This window comes from Lathyrus oleraceus, chromosome 6, assembly GCF_024323335.1.
Source record: "Lathyrus oleraceus cultivar Zhongwan6 chromosome 6, CAAS_Psat_ZW6_1.0, whole genome shotgun sequence".
In the NCBI taxonomy this organism is placed as follows: Eukaryota; Viridiplantae; Streptophyta; class Magnoliopsida; order Fabales; family Fabaceae; genus Lathyrus; species Lathyrus oleraceus.
The window spans coordinates 364566050-364578394 of NC_066584.1; the positions used below are offsets into that span (position 1 = coordinate 364566050).

At 34.0% G+C, this 12345-nt stretch overlaps 1 protein-coding gene across 2 annotated transcripts; it reads right to left on the reverse strand.

The window, feature by feature from the left end:
- Nucleotides 1-487: 487 nt before the first annotated feature.
- LOC127093313 (uncharacterized) lies at nucleotides 488-11640 on the reverse strand. Of its 2 annotated transcripts, none has more exons than XM_051032224.1 (27): nucleotides 11435-11640; nucleotides 11120-11318; nucleotides 10860-10990; nucleotides 9888-10004; nucleotides 9514-9663; nucleotides 8647-9317; nucleotides 8278-8399; nucleotides 8103-8194; nucleotides 7690-7909; nucleotides 7498-7564; nucleotides 6509-6663; nucleotides 6313-6383; nucleotides 6063-6227; nucleotides 5884-5955; nucleotides 5588-5689; nucleotides 5409-5498; nucleotides 4893-4968; nucleotides 4706-4802; nucleotides 4510-4579; nucleotides 4203-4382; nucleotides 3970-4092; nucleotides 3796-3879; nucleotides 2296-2480; nucleotides 2064-2202; nucleotides 1908-1967; nucleotides 1654-1758; nucleotides 488-930 (listed from the first exon to the last, which is right to left on the reverse strand). In XM_051032224.1, the coding sequence occupies exons 1-27, from the start codon at nucleotides 11513-11515 to the stop codon at nucleotides 817-819; spliced, it is 3738 nt and encodes a 1245-aa protein (XP_050888181.1). In that variant the 5' UTR covers nucleotides 11516-11640; the 3' UTR covers nucleotides 488-816. The 2 variants fall into 2 exon arrangements, with proteins under 2 accessions (XP_050888181.1, XP_050888180.1); XM_051032223.1 differs by having other exon boundaries at nucleotides 9514-9666.
- Nucleotides 11641-12345: the final 705 nt, after the last annotated feature.

A 12345-nucleotide genomic window follows, 5' to 3' on the forward strand; every position in this document is an offset into this window, starting at 1 on the left:
GTATAACTCACCGAAAATTTTAAAATTTCTGGTATGTATTCCAAAAATTTGAAATTTATGGTAGCACAACACGGTAAAAACTATTTGTTTAAAATTTCCAATATAAAACTGAAAATTTCAAAAAAATTTACAAAAAAGTTTCAAAGTAATTTTGCTCAAACCGGAAGATGTCAGGTTTGATTGGAAGGGTGTCAAGTTAAATGCTCTTGAAGTTTACATACATCCAACCAATTGACCCAAGAGGTTTTCAACTAACCATCCTCAACCATCATCTTCAAAAATATGATCTTCTCTATGGAAACTCTAATTTTCTACTTATGTATACTTTGGAGAGTTGAGTCAAAATCAGCTCTAGGATCTACATTTCCACCTCATAAAGCATCTCATTTTTCATAAAGGCAATACAAATACATGCATATATCATCCAAACAAAAATCCAAGCATGTATATTACAAACAGACATGCAAGCACATGTTAATTCATGAAATACGCAGAAACAAAAATAAATTTATTTTTATTGTAAAAAAACTAGGTATTTACATTCAGAAGCAAGGGGGAAATATTGGATCATCTGAGGGCCTAAAATAAGCTTTTGTCCCCAGTGAAATTATCAAACTCTTCTAAGTATGAAAAAATATGGAGGGAGTAAAGCAGAAGGTGAGGTTGGAGAAAGAAAAATGGAAGATCTTATAATACATTACAGAAAGAGCCACATATGGAATTTCCATATCAACTGCTGGCTGACCCTGTTACACTTTTTGAGGTGAAATAATAATAATAATAATAGCCTAAGCAAGAAATGCTCTACAGTAACCTTTACATGAAGTAACTTAAAGATCTTGTTTTTCGAGATCCGCCTTCTCCATAAAGATCATTCCATTGTTGTAGCTCATTCATATTTGTCGACTCCGAAGACACACTTGCACACACCTGCATACAAAAACATCATATCAATACTCATGACATTACACTTCCATTAGCTTACATATCTTGCATATGAAACCTAGGTATCATATAATGTGTTTAAAGTTCAATTAGCTAATTCAACAAGACTACGATTTTGCATCTCACACATACAGCCAATCCACAAAGACTTCCTCGTATGCAACCTTATTGTGTTTTAAACAAAAGGAGGAAAATGTACGAGACACTTTTCGGTTTACATTCTTATTAGGTTTAGTTTTAAGTTTTGTATACAGAAGACAAAGAACAATGCATTATTTTGGCCACAGCCCCAACCCCATATTGAAACTCAGACAAAGTTGAGACAATATCAGTGCCAAATCTTCTTTACTAGAAATATTGTACTATCCCTAGCATATTCTATGTCTAGTTTTGACGCGCAACCATCTTCCTTTAATAACATTCTGTCTACCAAAATGGGGATGACAATGCAAAACAGTGCATGAGACTCCTATCAGTCACAATACACAGTCTTGCCCTAGCACCCAAAAGCTGTATCTTGTTTTTTTTTTGGAATGAAGTTTTTTAAAGTGTAGGAGTGGTGCCCCAATCCAAGGAAGAGAAAACTTTAGGGCTCAAAAAACACTCACAAAGGGATTTACATTTACTTCCCTCCAAGGCCAAAAGCTGTATCTATTACCCACAACACAACATTCAAGAGCGGGAAAAAAGTGGAAAATATTAATATACCTGCTCATGTGCATATCTAAAATCCTCCATCTTTAAGGGACGAATGTCTGCACTACTACACAATTCAGGTTCAGGTTTGTTCTCTGACAATGCTAAGCTTCTTTCCTGAAAGACATTTCATTTCAATGTGAGGAAGTTTAAACCAAGTCTGAACTGTAATGCAGACATGTTACAATGAACAAAAAGCTATTTAGCACTGAACTGAACAAATTTTGTACGAGACATTCTATCAATACACATGTCATCTAACCAACCTTCTTTTCCTTTTCCAAGATCTCCCTTATTGGGCAGTGAGCTGCTGTGACACACAGATTCTGCAATCACAGTGAAAATATTTTACATTGAATCATATTCACTCTTCTCTAGCAATCAACCAAATTTAAGTCTTCAGAGATATATAGAATAACTACCTTTAGGTCACTTCCAGAGTATCCGTCAGTCATATTTGCTATTGCTTCCAAATCAACATCGGGTGCCAAATCTTCTTTTGCTAAAATGACACTCAGAATTTTTCCTCTATTCGGAGCATCCGGCAAATCGACCATCAATCTATAATAATTTTTAATAAAAGCCTGAATTAGAATAGGTCTCATTTGTAAAATATGAAATAAAAGAAGTTTCCATCAAATATAATATGTTTACCTCCGTGGAAGCCTCCTAATAACAGCCTCATCAAGATCAAAAGGTCTATTTGTAGCAGCAAGTACAAGTATACGCTCCTTTTCTTTTGTACGCAAACCATCCCAATTAACCATAAACTCATTCTTCATTTTCCGCATAGCCTCATGCTCACCAGGGTTTTCACGTCTGCCTAACATACTATCAACCTGCCACAGATTCCACCAAATAAATCACACACATATAACTGAAAATAAGAAAATCTATAGAAGCCAGTAGCTATCATAAAAACAACAATATTTGGATACAATTACACCTTCATTTCAGCCCGTGAATCATGTTCTAGACTTCTAGGCATCAAAATTGAAAATTGATTTAATTTAAATAAGTGTCTTTGTAGCAAATAATCCCAACACTACATCACCGAGGTATTCAATAATAAATATAAAAAAAAAATCTGCAAAAATTCTGAACTTCGGAACAAATCTGTTTGTAATATCTTACAAATTGCAATCCACCAGCTCGTCAACCCAATGTATCAGCAACTACACAAACTGTTGGAGATACCATTGCCACTATCTTTTCATCTTTGCAATTTCCTAAGTGGACTTTTAACCACAATCTATCAGAAAATGCTAAATCAAAAATTCAAAATTTTCTTCTATTGTGCCCATCACATTGCACGGCACAAATGTCTTCTGCACATCTTTGATGTTATCTTATATCCACTACTTTGCTTTCCCCCATTTGATTGGTATGCATAACCTCTCAAACCAATTGATTGGTATGCATAACCTCTGACACCAAACTAACAATAGCATACCCAAAGTGACATCCATAATTTCCTCTCTAAATGAAACGGCTTGTAAACTCTGGACCCTCTGGTAAAACACAATCTATTTTGTTTTGATGGTTAAGAGTATTGGTAAGAGAAGTGAAAAAGTTATGTTTATTAAATGGTCTAGCCTATAGTCAATTAGTGCTCTATTTGGAAGGCCCAATACCACTCATGAATTTGGAACTTAGAGGAAATTGTAAATATGCAGAAAACAGCTGAATTGATCAGTGTTTGAGAAAACAAATTCCAAAATCATAAACCTTGACAATGCACATTTGTTATTTAACAGCAGCAACAATCAAAGCTGTGAATTGAAGATCAGGAAAATACAATCAATTTCTCCACCAAGGTATATTGCAGATTTGTATGACAAACTACCCTTTTGAAAGGCACAATGAAGAAAGTAGACAGGTAAGGGTAATTCAAGTCATGTGAACATCATCTAAAACATTAAGCCTCCCTAAACTTACATATTTCCATCTCATGCTGATAAGTCACGTGTCAAGTCAATAATCACGAGTTACATAATAACAAAACAACCCTTAAATGGTGGAAAGTAGACTGAAGGACAGAAATGAACATTCATATTCAAATAGAATGGTCAAAATCTAAAGGAGTTATAATAAAAATACTTAAAGCAAAGAAGAAGAAACTTAAAAGATATAAATATGACATGTTATACCAACCTCATCAACAAATATAACACTTGGAGCAATTTTGCTGGCTAGGGAGAAGACTGCTTTGACATATTTTTCTCCTTCACCAAACCACTGCAACAGAAACATTTATCATGATTCATGAGGCTAAAATATACAGGGAAACTGACAACATAAAGAAATTTCAATTTGCAACGCTGATACCTTGGAAGTAATACTGGACATTGAAATGTTTATGAAATTTGCTCCAGCTTCAGTTGCAACAGCCTTTGCAAGCATTGTTTTTCCTGTGCCAGGGGGGCCGAAAAGCAATATTCCCTTGCAAGGCTATATTCAAATAAATTTAACATTAAGTGCTAGTGCTAGATTGCACAATAACATCATCTACTAAATATTTTGTTTCATAAGTCATTAAAAGTGACAAGAAATATTTCCACCTTAGTTAGTTGTCCTTTACAAAACAGTTCAGGTCTTTTAAGAGGAAGCATGACCAATTCCTTCAAGGTGTCCTTCACATTTTCTAAAGCTCCAATATCTTCAAACGTGACTCCAATTTCAGTTGGCGGAATAACATCACCAAGCAACTTTTTCTCAAATTCATTATCAGTAACCACGTCCTAGAGTAACGATTCAACAAATACGGATATTGTTCCATGATTCAAATCATTACAGTTTAAAGAAACCAAATGAAAGTATTACAAAATGCACATTCCACAAATTAAGGTGAAAAATTGCATGAATTACCTTTAGTGACTTTTTTACGCTCTTGTTCTCATTTTGGACGCCTTGAAGAATGTCAAACCCATACTTAATGCTGCACAAATGAAATATAAGACAATGTTAAAAATAAAAATGGAAAGTTAGAAAAGTTGGTTTTATTTTTTGCTAAATCTATTAGGGTGTTGACATTATGAAAATATCCACAAATGATGAGAAAAACCTTTCTGCAGATATCACACGCTTTACTTCTTTGGTAGAAGCTTCAAATGAATGCATAAAATGATAACTTATAGCCCAGCCAATGATCTTCTCCACACCTAGTAAAAATAGTTAACAGGATATTGTCAATACTATTGCAACAAATCTCAATACTTTATTCATTGACATAATTGCTTAAAGAAACTAACTTTCTGTAGTCAGGGTTTGATCTTTGATGCAAATAGTGTCAAGGTCAGAACAATCCCATCCGATTCTTTTGAGAACCTGAACCATTAGAAATGTCTCATAAGAGGTTGGCAAATAGCAAGGCAAAAATAAATCTTAATATAGAATAAACAAGAACTGGAGACACGACATGCGAAGCTCTACAGAGTACAAACTGTTCTAAAAATGAATATCAGTGCATACTAAGCAACCAACGAATATGGATGACTAGGATGGGACAACAAAAAAAAGCTCCAATGAACATGTAAAAAGACATTAAGGGTTGATAGTCCCAACGAAGAAATTTTCACAAAGCAAATGCATGAGATGAGATGCTACATTATCCAAAGGCACACACTAGCTTATATCACTCAAGAACAAACACAAATAATGAAAACTCATAAAATAAGTTTAGCAACAGGAAGCATTGAATAGTAGAAGTGAAAAAGGAATTAAAAGCGTAAAAAAATAGATGTGAATAAGGAACAAAAGAGACTCACCGAACGAAGCATGACAACATTGGAATGTGCTTTCATAGTTTCAATATCAAGATCTAACTGCTGCTTCCAATCCGAAAGTAAAGCCTCATCCTGACAAGTTTGAAAGTATAACACATTTATATGAATTATAATTAAAAACAGTAAATCACAATTAAATAAATCTAACATTATAATAATACCTGAGGCAACTGTATTGTCACTTTGTTTGGGAAAAGGCGGTTGAGTTGCTTTGTTACTTTGGAGCTTTCTTTGCTCCTATCATGTAGTTTGCTAAAGTTATCCTAAACAGAAAGTCCAAATTGAAGTTGATTAATAGTTAATCCTGAAGGAATCCAGAACAATCAAGCTACAATATAAATATAATAATAAAATTTAGCATTTACAAATATTCAGAAGTCTGTCTTAAAAACATAAGTGAAAAATAACACGGAAATGAAGGCATGAAGAGAAGTGGAAATGGCTACGATTATAATACCGGAAAAGCAAGATCAAGTAGAGCTGTCTGATTGCTCCCAAACTTTGTAAACAGAAGTCCCCCAGGATGGGTCTGGAAGCATAACGACACAGTTATCAGATACAGAAATACAATCTTCCATATAATCATGAGATCACAACTACCAAATGCATGCATTTTAATGCAGTAATAAATGGTACCTTCTCCTTACGACTGTCCAGCTGAGTATTTGAGCCAATTACCACAATGTTTTGTGGTAGGGTTTCAAATTTACTTTTCAAAACATCATTGTTCCCAACCATTGCTTTCTCTATATCTTTAATGAACAAAACAAGTGCACCAGTTTTACATTGATTAGCGGCAACCTATGTACACAACAGCAGATAAAAGTGTTAAATATATTGCTTCACGGGTAGAGACAAAATTGGACATGTTTAGAACTGGGACAACCTCAAAGATTTCATTAATTGCAACTTTGTCGTCATCCCCTCCTGAACTCTCTATTCGTTGCAAGTGGTTTGCTGCAGTATGATCCATCAATGAATTAAACATGCCAAAATTATAGCACAATATGCTAATATGCAACTAAGGAAACATAAGTTCAATAAAAAAATAGAATACCAGAACAAATAAAAAAATAGAATACCAGAACAAAAGAACCCATGATCATCTTCGATATGGCCTCCAAGATCATTGCCATCTGGAATTGATTTATCAAACCTGACCCCAATTTTTGAAGACTCGTTGTCTTCAAAAGCAAGTACAACCTTGCCACGGAAACCATAGCTTGGTCCTCTACCACTATTGAAAAAATATATAAAATTGTAAGTTCTCGCAGAAGAACAGAAGGTTAAACTAAAGGATATGGTATAAAATGTTCCATAAGAAAAAACAAAGGAAAAAAACAACAGCTGGGCTGATAAAATATCCACCAAATAATAAAGTTCAAAAATGTTAATATGAAAAATAAATAAATAACATCAAAGTTGTCTAGTCTGTCTCTCTGCACAACAAACTGAAACAGGGATGAGCAATGCACCAAATAAGCCACAAACGGAACTAACCCAAAGCAAATCAGAGTTTGAGTTATGTCCATCAGCCTCAATCAAAATGAAAAGAAAAAAAATCATAGAAAGATAACAATTAATTAATAGAATCAAGAGAGATTGAGTTAAGGGCTTTGTTTCACTATTATATTAAAAAAATTACCACCATATTCTTTTGCTTCATGCTAAAACTCTTTTTCTTATACAAATAGTGTGGTAGTTTTTTTAATTAAAAGTGAAAAGAGAAACGTCTGCACAGACAAACAAACCCAACCTCCAGTATGTTACAATTTAGCGTCAAACTTTCCTTACGTCCCGGCCGGACTCTGGATTACCAGAGCCCCTTTCCTTTTCCCGGGGAACTGAAGGAATAACAGCAAAAGAAAGCCTCTAAAAGATGATAAAGATTCAGCCACTAAAATTCATTACTTTATAAAAGATTCACAATACTTTCTAAGGCATAATTGAAGAACTTTCATGCATAACCTTCTTAGCAAGACTAGAAAAACCCCATAAGATCATATCAGCCTTTACTAATTATAAACCATAAAAATATTGTAAAGTATAATTCTTCAATACCACAAATTACCTTGAAGAATAATTTTGCAGTGACGAGACAGTGGGTGGGAAGTTACCGACAAATTTTACCCGATCACCTGCAAATTACATAAATATCCTATGATTAAAGCCTTCAAAATGTCATCCGGCATCAATATTAGAACAAGAAGATAGGAAGTAAATTCGCATATAGCTGTTGATCTATTAGGACACAACAGCATACCTTTTTTAAGAGCAATGCCTTTTGATGATGCAGTAGAAACCTCATGCTTCAGCATAGCCTGCGAACTTAATGTAGATCCACCGATAATTTCAGCATCAACACTAGAAGTGGGTTTCCTATGATGTAAAGTAGGAGCCTGGCTACTTCTCTTAGACAAAACAGATGGCCTTTCGGGCTTTGAAATTTCTTTGGCAGAATCAGCTTCCTTCGATGGTGTTCCCTGAAAACAAATTACCCACTTTAACAACAATTATGGGTGTATAGTAACAATGATTTTGCAAGAAACCATGTTAACATCAGCAAGCATGTGACACCAAAAAGATATGAGGTGAATAAGAGTCATAAAAATCTTAAACTAGAAAAATACAATCTTACAAAACTTCTATTAAATGAAATTTATCTTAGAAACATACACCGGGCAGCGAAAGTGAATCCACAATCAGTAGTCTGGCACCAAAATGCTTAGCAAGTGCCTTGGACAAAGTCTCCTGATATATTTCCGAGCCTACACAAGAATCATATGGAGCTCTATCACTTCTATGTTATAGAAGGGAGAAATAGAAGCATAAACGGGAGCAATCTTATAACCTGAAGGACCAGATAGCAATATCCGTGGGGACACCGATGGGAGATCTGAAGCATATTTTCCAAAGCCATTGCACTTCAAATGAATATATGTAGAAGCAATCAACACATTCTTTGTTGTATCACTGTAATAGCCATAATCCTCATTAAGTGAAACCTACTTGCATAGGGAAGATGGATTTCTAGTAAAATAAAGCTCAAAACAAAATAGGTGCATACAAGAAACTTTAATTTTTTTTAGTACCCAAAAGTGTATTATTTTTATCATTTTTAGGATTAAAAGAATAACCTAATTGTTTCTTATAAATAGACGGGGTAGTATTAGAAAATCGAATAAAAGATAAGTCAATAACAAGAAGCAAGTTTTTGCACCTTAGATAATACGGGAATGCCTCAAAAGAGACATCAATATCCTCAGCATTGAGAATTCTCTGTTCTAGGCTGTCCTTAAATGCTTGTCTCCTGGTAGATGCTAATATTGTTGTTGTATCAGCACCTTTAAGGAGTTCTCCTAATTCCTTTCGATCTTCTAATATCTTGTGAATGCTGCCACTTAAATCAAATTCAGTTCCTGAGCCACCGGCAAGCATGCACAATAACGGCCTCAATTCGTAATTAGCAGGCATCTTCCCAACATTTGTATCCACATTGGCATCGACATCCATGGTGTCAAGGCTAGGATTTTCATTAACAGTGGTAGAGGATGCAGGAACAGCTTTGCTAGAAGAAATAACTCCAGTCGACTCATCATTATTGGTGGCATCTTTCCTTTCATTGTCCGGAACAATATCCCCATGGCCAGAAGGTAGTGATGAAATATCAGAATTTTGTTTCTTGCATGTTTTAGCTGGAGGTGAAACAAGAGATAAATCTTTGTGAATATTAGATAGAGAGGCCAATATTGATGCTCCTGCAACATCCGAAGGGTCTCCAGATCTAGCTTCAACTTGCATCCCATTCATTGAAGCACTATGGGCTTCTAATATACTCACAGGAGGTATACCAGCAGTAGAAACATTATTACTTTTTAGCTGTTGAAAGATCTGAATTCCATGCTAAGGAAACCCATAAAATATCAATAAAAGAAATTTAAGAATGAAAAGATACAACAATGCATATTGTAAATACATCAAACACATAAATTTGCGGTTTCTTTTTAAAACAGATGACAGATGCGTGCAAAAAAGGAGGAAGAAATAACTAAAAGAGAGAAATGATAAATTCTTGTGTAAAGGATACATAAGCATGTTTTCCTGAAGCACCAAATATCACCTCATCGCCTCCATTCAAAATCAGCCGGGCATTCCTTCGGTAAGTCTTGCCGTTGACTTGAACAACACCTTTACCCCCTGTGATTTCCAGTAGGGCAACTGATGAACCTCCATGTTGCTGCTGCACATAGTTCAAATGACAACTGTGGTCAGTTATGCTAAAAATTGGAGAAGCTTAACAATAATTTATTACAGTTTGTCACCTACCATACCAGAACAAATGTTCTGTATTTTCGATCATAATTTCACTAAACATCTAAAACATATTTATTCATTATAAAACTGTAAAGCAGATTGTTCCTTATTGTTATAAGTTTCAAAAGATAAAAGTAGATTTTGTACCTCTATGTGGCTCAACTTGCACAAAACATTACCAATAGTAGGATCTTTAAGTGTCAAATTACTCTGACGGCCTTGACCAACTGTGAAGATTGGATCACTAATGGACAAGTGAGGATTCTGGACAAGCATGAATAACAAAAAGATTAATTTCAAACCTACATCATCATTACAATCAGAAAAGCAAGAGTTAATAAGACAGAAGCATAAATCAGCTCGCATGAAACTCTAAGAAGGATATCTGGATATGTGAAGTGAATACTATTCACGTCTACTATCAACTTTTTTCCAAATAAAATCTAACATAATTTTTTATTTCACCAAGCAACAACAAATCTCCTTTGGCCTGCAACATAGTTGACGATGCACCCTATATATGATAGTATTTACTACTTTCATGTGATATAGCATAGCGCAATATCTTCACTTGTTGAAATTGCACAATAAGAAATTCAAATTTGTGCAAGTTACAAAACTTAACTCCATAATAGAAGAAGATCAATACTTACTGCTACATTACTTATTTCTGTATATCAGTTCCCACAAAGAGGGATGTCAGACAGTGAAGTGAAGTGTAGTGTATTAAAGGCTAACATCATGTTGTAATTACCCTACACAACACACTCTAACAATGCAACATGTAGATGCATATATGATTTCATTTGCATACACTATTTGTATACACTATCAGTGCACAAGGTTTTACACCCCAAACCAATCACTCATGATCGTAATAATATAAAAATTGTTTAACTTTAACCCTAACAAATTTCAAAGTCGCATGTATGAATTGATTGTAATTTGTAGACCGGGTAAAATGATTAACTAAAATCTCAACATATTATATACATCAGTCAAACCCATCTGATATCAAAATTCAAGGATCAAATTGGACTATGGAGTCGCCAATGTGAAACCTTATACTCTAAAACAAACAAAAACGACACTAACACTCAACTAAAAGTAGAACTAAACCTGAGCACATTGAGAAATGAGCTTCCCCCACGCAGCAGCCTTATGAATTGGTTTCGCCACGGAACGTTTCTTCCGACAAGAAACCAAAGAAACCAGCGGCTGCACCGCCTTTGCTTTCTCTCCAGTTTCACCTGAGGTTACAACAAAAAAATAAATCCATAAATCTCACAAATTCAAAATCAGCATATGCATGCTTAGATAGAGGCAATAAAACAACCCATAAAAGAAAAAAAATATTGAAAACATATCGTCTTCAAGACCTGGACACTGAGGGGACACCAAAGGATCAGTTTCAATTGGCACAGAAGGAGGCTTATTGCTATCACCATCAAGAACCTTCAACGACGCCGTTTCCGGTAGATCAGAGCGTTGTATCTCAGGTTCACCAGATTCGTTACCAGTTGCAGATTCCTTGACGGGAACAGAGGGCAAAGGGTTAGATGAAGCATCCTCTGAAACCTGTAATCATAAACACAAAAAACAAATTGATCGAATTTCGAAACCGAATTTCAAGAACCTATAAGAAAAAAAATAGAATTGGGATAAGAAGGCGAGAGTAAGGAAGAGATTGAAACCTTGGATCGTTTGGCGTTGGAAGGAGAAGGAGAAGAGAGAGAGCGTTTGGAAGAAGAAGAGCCACGTCTGGTTTCGACCATGATTGGATTGGAGGGTTCTGGGTCGGTAATCTGTTCCGCGAAGACGAGAAAGAGAAAACACTGGAGAGAATGATTGAGTCACGTAAATCAATGTTATCGAGGTTTGTGTCTCGTTCGTTTTATACGGGACAATAACCAATTAAAGTGAAAAATGCAACCTATATGATCATTATTTTTATTTTATTTCTTCATAGATGTGGTAATCTAATAAACACACTTACATTACTTAATACTACTAACTCTTTGTATATTAAATTTTTTAAATTTATCGTTAGATATTTTTAAAGAAAAAGAAATAGTCACATATTGTTTTTTCTTCAAAAACAAAAATAATTAATACATTATAAGAAATTCCTTTTTAAAATTTATTAAAGATATAATATATTTGATTTATATATTATTTAAATATTATTAATTATTTAATATATTTAAAAAATATAAGTAGAGTCAAAGGAATATTATCAAGGCTAATAATTTTTAATAATTTATATTTTTTTAAAGTATATCAATTAAATATATATATCTTTATATAAGATCTGTTTTGATGCCACGTGTTAAAATTTTAAAAGTATAAAGTTGTATTAGTGAAATAGTTTTAAACTTTTAAGAAATTAAACTATTTTAAAAATTAAATATATAATTTTTAAATAGTTTATATTATCTTAGATTTTATTTGGAGTGTCAGGCGAAATATTTTATTTTAGGATTAGATTAGTACTTGTTTGTTATGTTTAAAATTTACGGGACATGCGATCTAATACATTAATATGATATATATATATATATGACAGATTTGATTTTATATATATTTAGAATCGATTTTGAACCGG

Excerpts from the sequence above, each read along its gene's own strand:
- LOC127093313 (XM_051032223.1), bottom strand. The coding sequence starts at position 11,515 with ATGGTCGAAACCAGACGTGGCTCTTCTTCTTCCAAACGCTCTCTCTCT. Across the intron at positions 4,803-4,892 it reads TCAAACCCTGACTACAGAAA|GTGTGGAGAAGATCATTGGC; the intron begins GTTAGTTTCTTT and ends TATTTTTACTAG. Across the intron at positions 2,203-2,295 it reads ATTAGGAGGCTTCCACGGAG|ATTGATGGTCGATTTGCCGG; the intron begins GTAAACATATTA and ends AAATTATTATAG.